This window comes from Bos mutus, chromosome 4 (genome assembly GCF_027580195.1).
Source record: "Bos mutus isolate GX-2022 chromosome 4, NWIPB_WYAK_1.1, whole genome shotgun sequence".
NCBI lineage: Eukaryota > Metazoa > Chordata > Mammalia > Artiodactyla > Bovidae > Bos > Bos mutus.
The window spans coordinates 62,626,901-62,648,245 of NC_091620.1; the positions used below are offsets into that span (position 1 = coordinate 62,626,901).

Below are 21,345 nucleotides of genomic sequence, written 5' to 3' on the forward strand. Positions count from 1 at the left end.
AAGACATTTTAAGACAAAACTACAGATTTGCTATCTCTCATCAACATAGATGCAAAAATTCTTATAAAATTTTAGCATAACACACATACAGTAATTAAATAGGTTTATCCTGGGAATGAATGATCGTTTTAACATTTGAAAGTCAATCAATCAATGTGATTCACTATATTAGCAGATGTATGAAACGTGAAAAATTCAGCATCCATTAATGATAAAAGGTGATAATTAAAGAATAATAGATAGTTTTCTCAAATTGATAAAGGGCCTTGATGAAATACCTACTGTTAGCTAACATAATAGTAAAAGATTGAATGCTTTGTCTTTAAGATCAAAAATAAAGCAAAGAAGGCCAATTTCACCAATTCAACACTGCACTGGATTCCTAGCCAGTATAATAAGGTATATCCATAGGGAAAAAATGTATGATCCTGTATCCTAATAAAAATTTTAAGTATTCACAATTCAGAAAGCGCCTTTATTGGTGTTTGCCTGACTTCTCTTGTTGTCTTCTTGATTTCTTTCAGTAGTGAGGTTGGCAGTTATATTTCTTTTAATGCCTGCCACCGGGCTACCAACACAGTGAGGTGTGGCCTGAGGTTTACCATCAAAACAAACCACATAAGTCACAGTCATGCTTCACTTTCAGAAAATGAACACAAAGTGTTAAAATTCAGTAGAACTCATTGCAGGCTTCCTTGCAACAGGAAGCCTTACCAGGGAACTTCATTGAAACTGAAAGTGAAAGTCACTCTGTTCTGTCAGACTCTTTGCGATCCCATGGACTGTACTCCAAGCCGAAATACTGGAGTGGGTAGCCCTTCCCTTCTCCAGCTGATCTTCCCAATCCAGGAATGGAACCGGGGTCTCCTGCATTGCAGGTGGATTCTTTACCAGCTGAGTCACCATGGAAGCCCAAGAATACTGGAGTGGGTAGCCTATTCCTTCTCCTGGGGATCTTCTCAACCCAGGAATCAAACCAAGGTCTCCTGCATTGCAGGTGGATTCTTTACCAGCTGAGCTACCAGGGAAGCCCGATACTTATTTATAAAACAATTACTTGACAAAAAGAACCAAGAAAAGGAAACTGAAAGCTTAAATGACAGGAGTCACTGCCTAGTGATGCTTAATTAGAAAGGAAGATAAAGCTTGTCTGATATGTTCCTGCAGCCAGTGGGATTTGATTTCTAAAAATTCAATTTGCAACCAACTGTTAAGGAAATCTCTACTGCCAAAATGTAAGGCAGACAAATAATTGGTGTGTGGTGCGTGTAAAAAGAAATATATGAGTTGCCTGAAGATTTGCTGCTTCTCCATTACTAGGGCAATATTAGCCAATGCACATGATAGAATCGAGGGGTAAATGCCAAATGAGCTGACTGGTTAAAATGCTAATTCTTACCTTTAAAACAAAACACCTGGAGTCATCAAGAAGGCTCAAAAGAAAACAGAGAAAGGCTCAAAGAAAAAACAAAACCCAGACTTGAACATACAGTAAGTTTCTAAACAGTAGAATCTGTTATGCAGGTTCTGTCCTTGAAAGGGTCAAATACTCAGATTCAGATTCTCAGATAAAGCTCACTGTATGGTGTGTATGGTGTGTCTTACTTTTTATTTTGTCTGTACACACTTGAAGAAATAAAGCCAGCTCCCATTAGCAATTCCAATAGGTGTGGGGCTAGGAAGAGGAAACAGCAGCTAAGAAATGCTGATAAACTTCCTTCTCGATGTTAATTTCAAGGAAAGTTCTCATCTTTGTTCCTCTAGCAACAAAGTTTTAATCATCTTTGTAGTCTTCTGTCCCCGAGTGAGTGAGGGCTGTGAGTCCTGTAGGGGCATGCAGGGTTACCAGCCACTTTCCACCAACTGTCCCAGTATAGGCTGGACGCCAGCACGACTCCCAAGCAGCTGCTCCATGGCAGCCTCAGGATGCGGAGATGGTACCCCAGGTGGGTGAGGGGTCCGGCTGTGGCACAGCTCTGAATGGAGCAGAGCCGCTGGACAAAAAGCCCTGCAATCAGAGCTGGTTTAGGCCTTTGTGATCCAAGATACCAGGAAATGAACTGTTAATGTCACAGACAGCAACAGAACCTGCAAACAAGCCCTTCAGACACTGTGGACAGAAAACGCTCAAAATGGACAGGACTGATGATGATTTAGGGGCTTCCTGCCATGCACACACAGTCAGTACCACACAGGTAGACAACAGCCCAGGGCTAGGGATCTCTGTGCGGCCCAGGTTTCTTATAGAGTGGTTTCAATCTCCCACCCTTAAAGCAAAATACTAAGGAATGCAGAGGAACCAGAGATCAAACACCAGCATACGCTAGATCATGGAGAAAGCAAGGGAGTTCCAGAAAAACATCTACTTCTGCTTCATGACTATGCTAAAGCCTTTGAGTGTGTGGATCACAACCAACTGTGGAAAATTCTTAAAGAGACGGGAGTACCAGACCACCTTATCTGTCTCCTGAGAAACGGGTATACAAGTCAAGAAGCAAGTTAGAACCTGGCATAGAACAATTGACTGGTTCAAAATTCTGAAAGGAATATGACAAGGCTGCATATTGTCACCCTGCTTATTTAACTCATATGGATGTGTGAGCACCGAAGAATTGATACTTTTGAACTGTGGTGTTGGAGAAGACTCTTGAGAGTCCCTTGGACAGCAAGGAGATTAAACCAGTGAATCCTAAAGGAAATCAGTCCTGAATATTCATTGGAAGGACTGATGCTGAAGCTGAAACTGTAATAATTTGGCCACCTGATGCAAAGAACTGCCTCATTTGAAAAGATCCTGATGCTGGGAAAGATTGAAGGAAGGATGAGAAGGGGATGACAGAGGATGAGACAGTTGGATTGCATCACTGACTCAATGGATATGAGTTTGAATAAGCTCCAGGAGTTGGTAATGGACAGGGAGGCCTGGTGTGCTGCAGTCCATGGGGTCACAAAGAGTCGGACACGACTGAACGACTGAACAACAATTCCTGCTCCATCCTGATCCTGGTCATGACCTAGTACATAGCATTCATGAAGCATCTATCAAGTGTCTATTATGCAGCAGGCACTGTTATGGAAGCTAGAGATAAAACTGTCTTCAGGATAAATACAACCCATGTTATTTTAGGCTCTTATTCTGGGATGAGAGGGGAGAGACAGACTGGAAACAACTAAATCACCAGTTCTTCAGTTATTACAGATGTGTTAGGTTATCCAAGAAGTAAAAAGCCAAAGAATGAGACTGATGATGGGATGGGTGAGGCAGATAAAAGATTTCTTGAGAAAATGAGAGTTCAACTGAATTCTGAAGGGTAAAGATGGGTCAACTTGATTCAGGAAGGAACAGGAGAAAGTCGGTTCCAAGCAGAGTGAAGTAACACTGAGAGGGGACCAGGCAGGTGGGCAGGGCATTATCATTGTACTTTGAGGGGAAAAAGAGCATTCTTCGTTCCTGCAACTCCGTGCATCTTTACAAGGCCTGTCTGCTACAGTGTCAGCTGTGGTTAATAGAAAAGTTGTGAGCAAGTGGCATTTTCTAATGTGAAAGAAATTTAATTACAGTGCAAGAAAAGTCAATACTCAACTAGGCTTTACCTAAAGTTCAAAGAAAAGCTACAGGCACTCATCAACTGTAGTGAGATTTTATTCTTCAAGTCGTCAAATTAATAGATACACCATCACACATCCTTTTTTAATATTGTGGCCTAAAGTGGGGGGTGGGATGGACAGGTAGAGGCATTCGTTCCCAGAATAAACTTTAAAAACAGTCTTATGGGGACTCTCCTGTGGTGGTCCAGTGGCTAAGACTCCATGGTCTCAGTGCAGGAGGCCCAAGTTTGATCCCTGCTCAGGGAACTAGATCTTGCATGCCACAACTGAGACTCAGTGCAGCCAAATATTAAAAATAACAACAACAAAGATGTCCTTAAAAAACTGTCTTATAGTCCACCTTCCTCCCTTTCTCCTTTACTTTTTCATTGCGGCCATCAAGTCCACAAAAGAGCTAATAGGGAACTGGGGAGTTTCTGGCAAAAGGGAAAAAAAATGACTTCTGGGTACTTTCTTACGAAATCCCTGAGATGCCTGGCTTTTCAGTCTGTGGGAATAGGAGGTAGCACCAGCACGTTTCTCATCACTACACACTCCGTGCATTTATGCTCACCTCTATTATCTACACTGTGGTTTGCCTGAGAAACTGCTCAATTACCCCAAAGTAAAAACATGTATGACCTTATCTTAGCAAGCAAATAGCTCGGGAATGACCACAGACCTCTGCTGAACAAGTCAAGCACCAAGCGATGGGGCCCAGTGAAAATGGAGGCAAAACCACAGTCCCCCAGAGCCTGCCCTGTGGTCTGAGAAGACTCAACATCCACCTTCTCACTCCCACAACTTCAACTGCCACTCAGTCCCCATTCTCCATGCTTCTGCCTCCCCCTGCCTCAACCTTCATCCTTCAAATCTGCTCTTTACTCATGGCAAGCTGTCTTCTCCAACATCACTGAGACCTTTTCCTGGCCTTCAAAAAACAGTAAGAATAGAATTGTGGGGAGAAAAGCAAAAGTGAGCAGCTCAACTTTTATACCTTAAATAAGCCTGCCTGGACCCCGGATGATTCAGACGTGGACCAACAAGCTGCTTAAATTTCAAATCTGAGCGAAGTCTTTCAGGTCTGGTCAGCTGCCCTAGACTCTCACTTTGCGGGACTCTGCCTGGCTGTAGAATGCCTCCAGCCCTGAGGCTGCCCCTGCCCCTTAACTCAAGATGGCCTGAACCTTCCTACCACGTTTTTGTTGTTCCCTTCTGTGGTGTTGACCTTGTATGCCCCTCTTTGCCTTCTGTGAGTGTTAATTTCTAAGGTAAGCTCAACTGGAAGTATTCTGCAGCCATATTGCTTCCTTTGCATATCTCCTCCACTTTTTTTCTCTTTGAGGTTTGCACTGGTTAATTTTATATGTCAATTTGTGCCATGGGAGGTATTGGTTAAGTGGTATTTGGTTAAATGCTATCTTTGGTGTTACAGTGTATTTCTGGATGAGAATTATGTGTGATTTGGTAGGCTAAGTAAAGCAGACTGTCCTCCCCAACATGGGTGGGCCTCACCTAATCCGTTGAAGCTCTGAATACAAGAAAAGGTGGAGTAAAGAAGAGTTTACTCTCTCTGCCTGTCATTCAGCTGAGATATCCACCTTCTCCTGCCTTCAGATTTAGACTGCAGTTTATACAAACACCTCTCCTGGTTTTTAGGCCTTGGAACTCAGACTGGAACTATGTCACCAACTTTGAATCTCCAGCTTGCTAACTGCAGATTTTGGGACTTCTCAGCCTCCACAAACACATAAGACAATTCCTTACAATAAAGCTACACACACACACACACACACACACACACACACACACTATTGGGTCTACTTCTCTGGAGAAGCCTAATATAGGATTCTAGTACAAAGAAAACTTTCAGAACTTTCTATCTCTCCTAAGGAGCTTGTAACATCTACAGTCTTGTTCTCCAAAATATTTTGAAATCTATTTTCTTAAAGCATGGGCTGACTGTACTCTGTATGCCTTTCTGGCTAAAATGAATGCCCCAGAAAATGAAATCACTTTCTCAGATCCTTCTCACTTCTCTATCACTAACCAGTTCATCTTTGTTGATCAGAATTCAGCTCAGAGTAGCAATTATCTCTGCCATACTCAGTGTTCTGAGAAATGGAACTGTCATTAAGGCCATCAAGAATTAAATACTTTGTCTTCAGCTGAATACATAGCCAGTTGATACCCTGTAATGTACTTATCCCTATTTTATTTTCCCCTGTTCAGATTTATAATTTTAATCAGCAAAGTGTCATTTGTAACTTCCATCTGGCCAAGATGTGTGTACTCATATAACTGTAGGACTTCATGTTCCATTTATTTTACTTCCAACAAGTAAATAAAATTCAGACTCCTGAGTGTTTTTGCCTTTCATATATGGAGCTACCATCACACTGCTTTTAAACTGTTCATTTTACCCCTATGTAGTAGGCAGAATAAATTGTTCCCCTCAAAGACATCTACATCTTAATTCTCAGAAACTGTGAATATGTTATGTGAATAGATTATGTTAAAGAGATTTTTCAGAAATGATTAAAATAAGGATGCTGAGCTGGGGAGATTATCCTGAATTATCTAGGTGGGACCCATGTAAACATAGAGGTCCTTACAAGTGAAAGCAGCTAGACAGAGTCAGAGATGTGAAGATGCTAGACTGCTGGCCTTAAAGATGAAGGAGGCAGGAATGTAGGTAGCCTCTAGAAGCTGTCAGAGGCAAGAAAACAAATTATTCCCCAGACACTACACAAAGGAATGTTGCTCCATCCACACCCTGATTTTAGGCCAGTGAGAAGCCTTTTGGACTTCTGCCCTATAGAAATGTAACATAAGAAATTTGAGTTACATTAATCTACTAAGTTTGTGGTAGTCACTGTGGTACCAGCAGGAAACTAACAGGTCAAAGTTTATCTAAAACATGAATCTGATTTCACCATAGTTTGGTGATGCTATTCATGGTTTTTCCTTATTGTTGTTGTTATGATTCCTGGGTAATTTTTTTTTACCACTAGTGCCACCTGGGAAGCTCAGCGAGTCACTAAATAGCAAGCTAATCCCATCTTCCTGGGGGCACTGATGGAAGTCAGGCCTCTTACTAGCATCTGTGCGTGTGCCTCAATGTGATCCATTGATCAGGAGTCACTTTGTTTCTCAGAAGTTTATACTGCTAAGTCATTTCAGTGTGTCCGACTCTGTGCGACCCCATAGACGGCAGCCCACCAGGCTCCCCCGTCCCTGGGATTCTCCAGGCAAGAACACTGGAGTGGGTTGCCATTTCCTTCTCCAATGCATGCAAGTGAAAAGTGAAAGGGAAGTTGCTCAGTTGTGTCCGACCCTCAGTGACCCCATGGACTGCAGCCCACCAGGCTCCTCCATCCATGGGATTTTCCAGGCAAGAGTACTGGAGTGGGGTGCCATTGCCTTCTCTGATGTTTCCCCATAATTACCTTCCACGAGGAGTGTCCCACAGAATAAGTGAAGCAGGCTTCCCCTCCCCCTCTTCCACATCACTAATCCCCAGCACTGGCTCCGAGTCTCTCCTCTAGGTCACGAGCACAGGCCTTTCAGGGTCCACGTTCCCTGGGTCTCTTCAGTCCTTCTATTCTGGCCCCAGTAAATAATCTCATCACCTCCGACAGAGACCCAGTATGATTTCTCTACCATCTCCTGAGCATCAGTAATCAACAGGGAACTGAGTCCACAGACAGAACACATCTCCCAGGGGCAATAACGAACAAAAATAATTTCCTTACATTTAGAAATGGTTTTCATTATCTATGTTGCTCTTTTTGTGTCAGACTTTAACCTAACAAAGAATTATCTAGCCAGTAAGAGAGAAATATGGTAAAAATCACCAATTCCTCTGTTAGGAGAATAAACTCTTCTTAGTTTGGTAATTGATATTGACAGAATTGATATTCTAGTCAAATTTGGATGTCTAGTTGGGACCGTCATCCTTTCTACTTCATATTGCCTATTCTTCACCCTCAAGGAAGCCCTAATCATTGCAGCAGAACCCTAGGGATCTGAGGGGTACAGTCTGAAAACCACTACAAGAAGCATCTTTCTTTCCAGGATGAGATGTGTTTTCATGGGGAGAAATCAGAAGGCTGAAGCCTCTTTCACATTGAAACATTGTTATCTCAGAAAAAAATCAGAAACATACTAACAGTCTATCAACAGGAGAAAAGATAAATTAACCACAATATACAAAGATTCATTGGACTACTATATAACAGTAAAAAAGAACAAGAGCTATATCTAATAGCATGGAAGAATTAAAAAGTGCAATATTAATCAAAAAGAAGCACTCTACACAATGACATTAAATATAATATTATATAAAGACTAAAAGATTAAAAAATTTTGAAAAGGTAAAGAATGATATGTTTTTATAGCTACAGAATAAAGACACAGAAAATAGAACCGAATCTGATAGTGGAAACATATATGAAGGAAATGAGTATATACAAGAGGGCCTATTTCTATTTAAGACAAATCTCTTAAAAGATCTAAGGTAAATATCTCCCATTGTTGAGATTTATTATGGTATAGTCTGTTTCTATGTTTAAAGCATTTCACAATAAAATAATGTAAAAAAGGTTTCTTAACTATATTTAGTCCTATTTCAAAAATACAACACACACATATATGTATTCATGTGAAAAGAGATTTCTCAAAATATAATTTTTTAAAGTTTTTGATTCAGTGATAATGATAGAAACTTTTAAAAATAAAATTTAAAATGAGACTAGCATTTTATTATTAAAAAAAAAAAAAAAAACTAGAGGAAAACAAAATGTGCTTCCCTCATAGCTCAGTCGGTAAAGAATCTGCCTGCAATGCAGGAGACCTGGGTTTGATTCCTGGGTTGGGAAGATCCCCTGGAGAAAGAAATGGCAACCCACTCCAGTATTCTTGCCTAGAAAATTCCATGGACAGAGGAGCCTGGTGGGCTACCATCCATGGGGTTGCAAGAGTCAGACATGACTTAGCGACTAAACCAAAAAAAGATTATGACAAAATCAACTTAGCAAGTAGTCACTTGCTATTAGGATAAAATATATAAAAAATGACAACACACTGAAACTTTCGCCCACTTTCAGAACAAATTGATGGAAAACTTTTAAGGACAAATGAGATAAACAAACAAGGATTATAGCAGGTTCCTGTAAGCATCTCTGAAAAGAAAAATTTTCAATTTTGTTGAACGTTAAAAGAAAACAAAATCTACAGCAAGGAAAAAAGCATGCCCTACACTAAAACTTGTTGTGATCTGAATTAACAATTTAATTATTAGGATTTTCATTCTTTCCAGAAATAAAGTTTTAAGAGCCATACTTTTGTGTCTGACTATTTGATAAACTTACTCTCCCATCCAAATACACAATGCTTCTGAGAAAGAAGTCTTTAGTTTCCTTTTTAAATTGCTTCTGCTGACCTATGACTAGAAAATGTAAGTAATGGCTTTCTAGAGACACTGTTTCATCTGAGAGACCCGACACCTTACCTGGGTTGGTATAGAGCTGGCTTTCCACAGTCTTGCCAATGCACTGCAGTTTAACGGCCTGCAGGGCGTCATCCACATGCACGATGGTCGGCAGACTGCCCAGGGTGTCCTGGACCAAGTTGGCCACCTCCCGGACGTCAAAGAGCTTCAACAGCTCCGAATACACAGCTGGGAAGGAGCTCAGAAACACAGCCTTTAAAAGAAGAAATTTAAGTCAATTCCCAGATATGCCTGAAAAATCAGCTATAAAAATGTCAGTGAGTTTAAGACTGTGACAAATATTTTTAAATGGTAGGAAATAGAGTGTCAAATGCTTCTTCTACCTAAATCTAAAAAGACTAAAAGGGCAAAATTTAGGGGAAAAAGGTATACCAAAACAGAGCAATTTTTCAAAACATGCAAAGGTACAACATAGTAAAAACTGGGAAATCCTGTAAAACAACTGACATTAGCAAAGTGATGGACAAAACCCCCACAGATTCAGCAGAAGGCAGCGTGATCAAATGGAAGGAATACTCAGCCAAGACCTGGATTGTAATTATTTATGTTTCATTCTTTTTGGAGAAGGTTTCTGAAGTGCTCATTTAAATCTCATTTACCTTTAAGAAGCCAAACACATTAATTCCCTAAAACACTCAATTTATGATTAAAGAAAAAACATAGGACATCAGAAAGCATCAGAAGACCTAGATTATATGTAGGACTAGCTTGACTTCTAATCAATTCTGTGACCTTGGGCAAGTCATTTTAATCCCCTAGGTTTCAGCTTCATCACTTGTAAAATGACAAGATCATTGGAATAATCCCTCGGGTTACTTCAAGATCTAATGAAAATCCAAAACTGTGTGTATTAAGAACAATATTGTTTACATAAATGAAGAAACCTGATCATTATTTTTTTAAAGAAAAAAAAAATAGATGCTAACTTCAAACCCTGAAGGGCATACTTTAAAAACTGGGCTAAGACTGTACATCAAAACAAACTCAGCCTTTTGAAATTCCACAAAAGGAGGGCAGTGGAAAGAAAAATTGATCAACCACCTGGTGGAGGAAGAGGCACATGTTTCTAATATGCTGAGATTCAATGGCTGTCGGATTTACCAATGAGATCTGACACCAGCAGAAAGTGGGTCAAGTCTACATATGCTGATGATTCAAGCACAGAATCAAATTCAAATTTGTGGACTTTGGTATCTACCTATATAACAGCAGCAGAAATATGTTGAAGAGCCGAGACCTGTTTCTGATGTCAGAACCATCAGAATGCTCAAGGTGCTAGGGTCAACAGCTATGTTCTCCCTTTGACCTTTAAAAACTATAGATCTACTTGAATGCTTTTAAAATTAATAACCTGATATTTTTTGGTAAAGACTATATTTATATAACCTTCATTTTACTCTGCAAAGAACTGAGTCATAAGATGAAGTTTAAAAAAATTAAATGAGGCCAGCTTTCTGATCACTAAAAAGTCACCTAACTTGATGTTCCTCATAAATCCCTTAATGTATGCATCAATTCTTTATTTATACCTCTTTATTTCAAAAAGATATTTGTACCTGAAGTGTAAGATGCAATTATTAAAAAGGATAAATAAAAAAGGACCTTGTGATGAGGGCAGAAAGATATTTGCACAGGTATCTAAGCTAAAGATTTTTACTGCAAATAAAAACACGATATTGTTTTGATCTTCCTGGTATCCAAGACAAAAAGAGAAAAGATAATTAATAGGAATTTGGGGCAGGGTCTCAGGGCTCAATGCCTTCCACCATTCTTCTTTTCTTGGGGTTCCCAGGGTAGAGAGCTGTCCTTGGAATGGACTATAGACAGCTGAGTTAGCCTTCTGTCCTGCTCCCAAGGACAGAATTATTAGCAGGCTGGGCTTAGGCCAGGATGACCAAATGAACCTCCTAGCAGTGAAGCGACTTAGCAGCAGCAGCAGTATCAGCTCTACAGAGCAGCTGTCTACTGATCCAACTGGAAGGATTGCTGGGATGGCCTATTCTGCCTCCAGGAGACAGAATTTGCTGAGTTGTAACTCACATGGAAAAAATCCAAAATGGAGCAAGGAAACTGGGATTTTTGTGTTTAAGGCAAGAATCCGGACCAATGGCTATCCTTGGCTCTGGACACAGTAGGCAGAGTTCTAAGATGATCTCCAAGAAATTTGTCCCCTGATGCTGTTCCCACGCAGAAGTGTTCTCTGACACGTGGGGGAACTCAGAGATCTGAAGCACGAGAAAGATTTGATAAACTGTGCCTGGCTTTGAGGATCAGAGGGGCCATACACCAAGGAATGTGAGTGGTCTCCAGGAGCTAAGAGCACCCAGCTCCTTCCCCACCTCTGGTTGACAGCCAGCAAGGAAATGGGACTCTCACCCATAAGGAAACTGATTTCTGTCCAAAGTCTGAAAGATCTAGAAGGTGAATTCCTCCCGAGAGCCTCCAGATAAGCCGTCAAAGCCAATCCCCTGCTTTTGGCTACTCTCAGGAGACCCTAAGCCAAAAATCCGACCACGTCTTTTGATCTACAGAATCTGACCTGATAAATGAGTGTCATCTAACACCATCATGGTCATTTGTTGTGCAGTGACAGTAACCTAACATACTGGATCAATCAGATTAGTGACACCTTCCATCTTAGAAGAGACAGCTATGAAAGTGTGGGGTCAAAGGGGAACTTAGAATGGGAAGAAGTGTTTAAAATTCTCCTTCCTCCCAAAATATAGAGGGAGGAAGGAGAATTCCTCTTTGCTTAATGAAGAAAACTAACCACTTCTTTATATAAATTTTCTCTTAGCATCAAACTAAAAAACTATGTACACATTTTATATATTATCTCCTGATAAAAAGCTAACAGTCAAAAAACAAGAATCAAATATGATTCTTTGAAGGTGCGAAAGTTTCACTATTTAAAAAAATATATTTTAATTTTTCTTTGGCCATGCCCCAAGGCTTTTGGGATCTTACTTCCCCAACCAGGGATACAGCCCACACCCCCTGCATTAGAAGGTGAATTCTTAACCATTTCACGTCCAGGGAAGTCCCAATTGCTTCACTATCCTGATGGAGGGGTAGAATTTAGAGAATCAAGAGCAGTTGGAGGTTAAATATAGAAAAGGAAGCTGCTCTATATCATGGCTGTACCTCAGAGCCCAAATCTCTCAGAGAGACGGCTAGGATTCAGTGTAACGTAACGAAGGTAAAAGAACGTTTCTCTAAAGAAGAAAAAAAATCTCAGGAGTCCATAGCAAGACATTCTCATTTGAGAAACCATGACTTAAGGTTACTCTTGAGAGTAGGAGAATATTTTTCAGTTGTGAATTAGGTACGTTGTATCCTTGATAGAGGTTTTTCTTTTTTTTTTTTAAAGAAAAATCTCAAAATGAAAACTGAAATTTTCAACAGTTTTTATAAAAGTAGTGAACTTCTGAGAATTTTGATCTAAAGGAAAATATGGTTAGCCTGTTAGAATATCCTTTTCAAATATCACCAGCTGATAAGTAAGGTTTGATTAGTTGGCAACTTGACATTGAGATCTCTGGCAACTCTCCTAAAGTTCAGTGATCGTACCATTGACAAGAGAAGCCAAAATAATATTAAAAGAGCCTGTATCCTTATCCAGGGGCTTCCCCGGTGGGTCAGTGGTAAAAGAATCCACCTGTAATTCAGGAGATGCAGGTTTGATCCCTGAGTTGAGAAGATCCCCTGGAGAAGGAAATGGTAACCCACTCCAGTATTTTTGCCTGGAAAATCCCATGGACAGAGCAGCCTGGTAGGCTATAGTCTGTGGGGTCGCAGAAGAGTCGGACATGATTTAGTGACTAAACAACAACATCCTTACCCAGATGGAAGGTAAGTCCACCTCTGCAAAGAAGAAAGTAATAAGAACAGCTCCCAAATAGTCAGAAAAACACGGCATTGTTATTGGAGGGGGCTTGTACATTTCTAGTGTTTTGCCTTTATATATAATGCCTTCCAAATGGCAAAAGACACCAAGTTACAACAATACTCCTAGGGATCTAATCTCCCAATATCCCGTTTTGTATCCAAATTCACAGTGATTGTAAGTCTCAAGTCTCCAGGGGAGAGTAATAAGGAAGTTGCTTCTCCATCTGACAGGTTTTTAAATCAAGTTATTAAAATTAAACAGGTACAAGAAGTATTAAGAAAGTGTAGAGAAAGATATTCAGAATGATCTCTCAGCACAATGACCTCTCAGCACACTATTTGAAAAGTAGATAGATCCTGTTCTTAAACAAAACATGAGAGCTACTCCTGGTAATATACTTTGGCAGCAACCGCTGAGCACTGGTGATAGAAAATAACTCCCAGGATGATTAGGGCCAACTGAAAACAAAACAACATGCAGTTTAGCCGAGACCAGTACAATGAGCCTCAAGTGCATGGATTAAAATACAGCACGTGGGAATTCTCTGGCGGTCCAGTGGTTAGGACTCACCAGTCTCATTCCTGGGATTGGGTTCCATCCCTGGTTGGGGAACTGCTCACACAGTGTACCAAAAAAAAAAAAAAAAAAAGGAAGGCTTGGGGAAAACAGCTGCAGCAGATTGTTGTTTTTGTTGCTCAAAACAACACTCTCTGTGACCCCACGGACTGCAGCACATCAGGCTTCTCTGTCCTCCACTATCTTCTGGAGTTTGCTCAAACTCATGTCCATTGAGCCAGTGATGCCATCCAACCATCTCATCCTCTGTCGCCCCCTTCTCCTCCTGCCCTCTGCTGCTGCTAAGTTGCTTCAGTCGTGTCCGACTCTGTGCGACCCCATAGACGGCAGCCAACTAGGCTCCCCCGTCCCTGGGATTCTCCAGGCAAGAGCACTGGAGTGGGTTGCCATTTCCTTCTCCACCTCCTGCCCTCAGTCTTGCCCAAATCAGGGTCTTTTCCAATGAGTCAGCTCTTCACATCAGGTGGCCAAAAGACTGGAGCTTCAGCATCAGTCCTTCCAGTAGCAGACTAGCTAGAGAAAAATTCCTCCCCACAGGTGACATTGACAGGGTGTCTCCAATCATCAGCGTGAGTTCTAGAAACTGGAATGGAGGCCGATGCAAACCAATAGGCTCCCCATTCAGGGCGATAACAGTCCAAAGAAAGACATTACCAACTTTTGCTCTGCTGGTACTAGAAGCTGGAGGACTTTTTAAAAGGCTATTCCAAGTCAGTTAAGCTACAAATATAACCTGGAGCTATGAAATGCTGATGGAGAAAATATTCACTTAGGCGGCTAGGTAAAAATAAATAAATTGGACTCATTTTTTCCTCTATTCAGCAGAGATGAAAAGACAATTACCTGTGATTGAGATAATGCTCCAGATCCTTTGCTTTCTTGTGAAAGAAAAAAACGAACTGACATGAGCAGTTCCTGAATACAGCAGCGAAATTCCTCCTCATTCTGTCCTCCGGTGGCAAGGGAAAACAGCCTTCGAGACTGAACAATATACTTAAAAATATATTCTTGGGCCTTAAAACAAAATTTTTAAAATGTTAGTTTCAAAGAAAATCAAAGGTATTTATTTAACAATGACACAACACAAAACTATAGTACACCATTAGACTTTTAAATTATTGATTGAAGTACTAAGGCCCAGTGTGATTTTTGAATAGTATTTACTCATAGCAAAAGAGCTGTTTTTCTCTAACACCTAATGAGAGGAAAAGTATAGATAATTTTTAAATTCTATGTAATTCTTAAAGAGGTAATTCTTATAGAGGTTAAATGTTTTTGATCCTCAGATGATTTTTTTTTTTTAATATAATTAACAAAGATATGGTGGTCTGTTTTTCAAAAATAATTCTGCTATGCTGGTAGGTTCTCTTGCCACTTGCATTTTACCTTCAATCAGTCCCAAATGACAAATTTATAATGAGTAAAATGCTTGTTTTTTAGAATGTACACCTATTTACTTTTATCTACTGACATCAAATACTATGTACTCAATTACGAAATCAAAAGGCTGCCAAGGCTGTTACTGCACAATCCTCTTAAGAATCTATTGACAGATGGGAAGGAGGTAGGAGAGGGGTTCAGGATGTGGGGGACACATGCATATCTGTGGCTGATTCATGATGATGTATGGCAAAAACCATCACAATATTACAAAGTAATTGCCCTCCAATTAAAATCAATTAATTAATTTAAAAAAGAATCTATTGGTAGATCCTTTACAAACATGTTGCAAGAAAGGTATCAACATCTTCATATATAGAGAGCTTGTAGGACCCAGAGATATGGGCAGTGTTAAACCACGAGACACTGTAAAATCTCAGGTTTCCTCATTATGATTCCTGCTAAGTCATCCTCCAGGCAAGAATACTGGTTTAGGTTGCCATGCCCTCCTCCAGGGGATCTTCCCAACCAAGGGATTGAAGCCAGGTCTCCCACATTGCAGGTGGATTCTTTGCCGTCTGAGCCACCAGGGAAGACCAAGAATACTGGAGTGGGTAACCTATCCCTTCTTCAGAGGATCTTCCCAACCCAGGAATTGAACTGGGGTCGCCTCCATTGCAGATGGATTCTTTACCAGCAGACCTACCAGGGAAGCCCTTAAAATGTAAGACAAATGGTTCTCAGATGGTCTCTGTCACTGGTAGAAGCAAGAACAGGGAACTTCTAAGCTTAACTGCTCATCTGCAGTCTTGTCTTCTCCACCCTTCCTTCTAGATTTCAAGTGTTCAGAGCCTGGAGGACTAAAGATTTAATGCTAGGGAGGTTCCAGTGAGTCTGGCAAAGTTCTTTTCAAATCTCATCATCTCTGGAGCAGCCACAAACTGATTAAGATCACTGAATTGGAATGTCAGTGATACATCATCAGCGATTACTGCCTGTGTTGAGGAAACCAATTTGCTTAGGCATCACCACGCAGCAGCACTGCTGGGCTACGATGTGCTATCCACAGCGTGTCATTACCTTCAACACCTCCTGGATGTGCTCTTGTCTCTCCGCTTCTGTGATCCGGTCCACATACCACTTGAGTACTTTGATGAGATCTCTAAAATACAGGGGAAATGTGCAGAAGGTACAGTTGGTCTCATTCTCAATTAGAAGCCAACAAATCAAATGCTTATTTTTATCACAAGGAGGCATCATTTTCCATCAGTTCTCACGTTTCTGTCAAACTGTTATGATAATTTTACAAAGTCTGCATATCACCATCATTACCCCTTTTTTGAAGCTGAAGAGAGAAACAACATTTCCTCCCAGTGAGATTCCTTTTAATCTGGACATATTCCACGAGCCCTGCTACTTCTGGCCGTACTTCCAACGGGTGAACACAAATATCAGAAGAAAGGCCAGGGGAGTGTCTGAATCTGACTGCCATGGTCAATCTCGGACAACTGCTAATTAGGATTTCCTCCCCAGTGAAATCCTAATTTGGATAAAATATTTAGCTGGAGGCAAAAGAAGGTGTGGGGAAGGATGAAGATACCACCTCCTCATTTCAAATCACACCCCATGGACTTAACAAGCCAATTCTCTGACCTATGGGAAGAATGAGACTTACCATCAGAGCATGGCCTAGTAATTTCCAGAAAAGCCAAGTTTTATTTTTTCCAAGTAATTTCTAGAAGTTTTATTGTTTTAAGAAATAAAAATGGAATTAACCTCCACACCTCAAATTCTCAAGATTGCAGTCACGTGACCTTTAACACTGGCCAGTTCTTGGTGTCTAGAAAACAGCAATTTTTAAAAATTTTCTCTGTCCGAGGAGAATTCATGGTTGTTCCAGTCAGTATATGCTGATGGGAACACTACTTTTGAGGATGAGTGGTCATGATTCTGGCCCAAGAAGATTCCATGGGCCTTATTTGTCTTATTAGAACTGATTAGCTGCATTCCTGGCTAATCTGAAGTTTAGACATTACACCACTGTTTTCCAGTTTCCAGAGACAGTATCACTTGGAACAGTGACCCCTCACACCAGAGCCCAAACTGTTAGGTCAAGGGCAAAACTATCCTTGCTCAAACATTTCACCCTCTGAAAAACTCATGTCGGTAAAAGGTCAAGTCTTGCAAAAATGACTCCATTCACTTAAACATCAGAGGTGTAAATCTTACCAGGCTATGGAAGCAAACAACCAAAGGAACTGGATGAAATGCTTACCTGGTTACCTACTATCTTTTATACAGCACACAGATGGGGGAAAAGGGCAAAGCCCTGATTCCATGCCCCTTTAACGCACTTCTGGGAATAGACGACTGCGTGCACATGCCCATAGGTATTTAGTGTATAAGATAAAAGCATTGGCAGCTGCTGTATAACATAGGGAGCTCAGCTCGGTGCTCTGTGATGACCTGGGGTGGGATGGGGAGTGGTGGTGGGAGGCTAGGGAGAGGATTTATGTATACATACAGCTGATTCACTTTGTACAGCAGAAACTAATACAACATTGAAAAGCAATTATCCCCTAATTAAAAAAAACAATTATAAACTAAAAAAAACTGGCAGAATAGCAATGACAGCAGTGGAATGGGGAGATGGAACTTTGGGGTACATTTCAGGGCTGTATTTAAGCAGGCCCATGACCAGGAAGATGTCACCCATAGGACAGAAAGAGAGGAGTTGTTATCTTCTAGGCTACATGTAGGCAGGTACCAGCTACAGCATGTCATTATTCATTCACTTTTAGTCTTGCTTATCTTAACTGAGTGGATAAGAAAGGAGCAGCGGTTAAAATGGCAGCTGGTAACAGAGGATAGAGTCTAATAACTGAACCCCTTGCATTCATGGGCCAGCTCTTCATACAATCAGCACAAAGCTTAGTGTCCAGCATGCAGGAGGCACTCAATAAATATTAACAAATGAATGAACAAAGGACTTTAAAATGGTATGATGGCAAAGGCTGTTTTCCCATTATATTTCTTTCTTAAAGACATCTAGAATTACCAAGGAGTGTGATGATTAAATGGGGCTCTTGACTGTCAAAATGAAATAACCAGGTATTTTAGACTACAGAAGATCAAGTGAAACAGAGGCAAAAAGAAAACATTATATTTTAGGTTTCAGGACTAGAACTCAGGAAGTTCTCCCCCTTACCCAACCTTTTAAAATCAAAATAAGTTTCAGCCATCAAAAAGATGTGTGAAAAAGGAAGATACTGTCTCAAGAGACACTTGAGTAGCTGTGCTTCATTTCTTCCTACATTCTCTTTTAAATTTTCCTATATAGCTGGTTCTGCTTTAAAAAGTTCAAAAGGAACTGTTTCTAAACCAATTATAAGATAAAGGACCTTACCTGTATGCAAGTGCCCCAGCAAAATGACTCTCAATGTAAGTGTCCATTACAGGTTTAAAATGATGAAATTTGCTATCTTGCAGCAAATTGATTATGTGAACCTAAAACAAAACAAAACAGAGTTTTACAAAACTGAATGCAAACCAAGACTTTTTTGGCAGGGGGAGTGGGAAGGTTTCTTTTGTTTGTTTGTTTGTTTTTGATTTGGGAAGGTTTCCTTTCAAGTGAGCTCATTCTATTAAGTGCACATTCCTAAACCAGTCTTATCAAAGTCAAGATTTAAAGACAAAATTAAGGTATAAAGTTAATTTAAACTCACCAATGAATCAAACACTTTAGACCCATATTTTTGGGAATTTTCATCTAAAATTCCAAATAAGGTATCCAGTGTATCTTGCAGAAACTGTTAGATAAAGAAGTAAAAGCATAAATAAAATATCCTCTGTCTTTCCCCTCTAAGTATTCTTTATCCCACAAATTTCTAAGAGAAGGATAACAGGATGCATTTACCTTTACTATCTCAGAGCCATCAATTTCTTTTAATTTAGAGAGACAGCCTGTGATCTTGTCTGGGTGGGTTCTCCATTTCAAAAGATCAAGCATATCACCTGTCCAAACAGAAAAGGAAGATTAGTTGCCTTGATAGAGAACAGTCTCTCACAGGAAAGTGTTCTAACTGGTAAACAGTGAATTCTTAAATATGTTGCCACCTGGTCACCCAAACTGCAGGCTCCCCTAGACTCCAACTAACCCTCTAAGATAGCATTCATTACAGTGTGTTCTCTTTCTCCCTTCCCAGTGCTCTTGACTGACAAACTCTTGCTTATCCTTCAGTTCTCAGGCTACTTGTATTTGCCCAAAGACTGTAAACTCCAAGAGAAAAAAACCTCATTGAGCTCGGCCCCAACTTAGTGCTAGCACTGGAACAGAGCAGGCACACAGCAGGCAGTTGGTAAGTACTGGTTGGAGAATTTTCTGCCTCCTCCAATTAAACTGGGAGATTCTTGAGGGCTGGAAACCCACTTGATTCACTTTTCTGCTCCCAAGACATAGCACTCTGCCAAGTAACCAATTCCATTTGGCAATGAAGGTCTTCTTGACAATGTGACCCAAACCTGGCATGACTAGAAGGTTCCTGCACAATGATGCCATGCCATGCCACGTCAAGTTGCTTCAGTCGGGTCCGACTCTTTGCAACACTATGGACTGTAGCCCACCAGGCTCCTCTGGCCATGGAATTCTTTCTCTAGGCAAGAATACTGGATTGGGTTGTCATGCCCTCCTCCAGAAGATCTTCCTGACCGAGGGATCAAACCTGTTTCCTGCATTGGCAGATGGATTTTAACCACTGAGACACCTGGGAAACCATACAATGATGACAAGTCCAGTCAACTGTCAGACCAGCAAATGAGCCCTTGGACCTGACAGGGCCAATTCCTGGACTCTGTGACCATCTTCCACCCTAGACTCTGGGCAAAAGCAGGTCCCAGCTCTTCAATTCCCTTTTCTTTCTGACCTGACATGTGAGCCCTGTGTCCAACAGAGTCCTCAGGGAACCTCTTCACTGGTGAGGGAATAAATCCTTTCCTCCTCCTTCCTGGGCAGAAGCTCCTGCACATGGTGCCCATCTTCACTGGTCTCCAAAGGGAACAAGGAGTCAGTGGCATCGGACGCCAATGACAGCAGTAACAACTGACAAGGCTCATGGAAGCAGGACGTGCCCAGGGCAGGGGAACCTGGCAGGGCTATTCTCCTGGTGCCAGTGGGGCTGAGACACTAGAGAAGCCATGAGGGAAGCCAGGAGGGGTTTTCTGCTTCAAAGCACTTGTTTCAGGAGAAACTTGAATGGGACTTGCTAAAAGACAAGAAAGACCAAAAAAAAAGCAAACACCAAACACAATAACAAATAATCCCAAATAATCAAGGAAATAGTTATGATGAGAAAGAAAACATGACATAGTAAACAAAGATCCCTAGGTCAGGAAGATCCCCTGGAGAAGGAAATGGCTACCCACTCCAGTATCCTTGCCTGTAGAATCCTATGGACAGAGGAGCCTGGTGGGCTACAGTCCATAGAGTCGCAAAGAGTTGGAAACAGTGGAGCATCTAACACACACAGTAAATAAAGAGAAAAAACATAAGAATCTCAAGAGGAAATAGAAGCAACTTCCACCAAAGCCAATTTCAAGGGAAAAACCACAAAGGAACCAAAAGTAGGAAACTTAGCACTAAATAGGAACATTTTTCTATAACAAATAGGGGTAAGAGGAGGAGGAGGATTTAGACTTAGAAAAACGAGGGAATTTTTCAAAAACTGACATTGAAAAAGGAATTTATGATTATTTTCATAGCAGAAAACCCTGAAAATGTTGAACATTCACGTCTAACTCAGACACCCTGGAGGTATGATTGAAACATTTTAAAATATGATTGGTTGTATTTAGATGAGAGATTCTACAGGGTGAGACCAGCTGACCAAAGAAAGTTCTCCAGGATTCTCCTGGTCTGCTTGCCGGCCTGCTCGGACTTCCCACATCTAGCTTCAGGGTGCCTGCCGCCTTCCCTGGCAGCCCCTCTTTTATAATTTGCACTACCATTTACTTCCCACTCCCCCTCCCATCCAGCTCTGCCCACTCCTTCTCTCTCCCTGCCCTTTAGAATGAGGCCTTTGCAGAAGCGTTCAACGTGAGGGGTGGACCCTGTGCAGAGGAAGGAGGAGGCTCTACAGGCTGCAAAGTGGCATCAGTAGAGGACAAGGAATAGGACTGTCATCAGCAGAGCTGGATAGCAGATGACAGCGGTCCGGGATGGGGCTGTTCATCTTTCCTGCAAGAAGTCTGAGGAATCGTTAGACTGCTCCCAATGAAGCCAAAAGGAGAATAATGTATTATACTTTGTCCATCTGGACACAATTAATCATGTATGCCATGTACTCAGAATCAAGTCAAAATTATCACCTCGTAGGTCTTTATTTTTGAAGATACCTCAGTTGCC

General features: G+C 41.0%; 1 protein-coding gene across 2 annotated transcripts in view; it reads right to left on the bottom strand.

Annotated features, from left to right (window-relative positions):
• Nucleotides 1-21,345, bottom strand: part of DOCK4 (dedicator of cytokinesis 4) — a 479,395-nt gene that overhangs the window by 135,622 nt on the left and 322,428 nt on the right. For both annotated transcript variants that reach the window (XM_070369554.1, XM_070369552.1), the window contains exons 18-23: nt 18,862-18,959; nt 18,671-18,754; nt 18,352-18,452; nt 16,026-16,107; nt 14,409-14,579; nt 9,101-9,293 (exon numbers count right to left, since the gene is read on the bottom strand). In XM_070369554.1, coding sequence (XP_070225655.1) covers nt 9,101-9,293; nt 14,409-14,579; nt 16,026-16,107; nt 18,352-18,452; nt 18,671-18,754; nt 18,862-18,959 — 729 coding nt within the window. The remainder of the gene's footprint in view (nt 1-9,100; nt 9,294-14,408; nt 14,580-16,025; nt 16,108-18,351; nt 18,453-18,670; nt 18,755-18,861; nt 18,960-21,345) is intronic.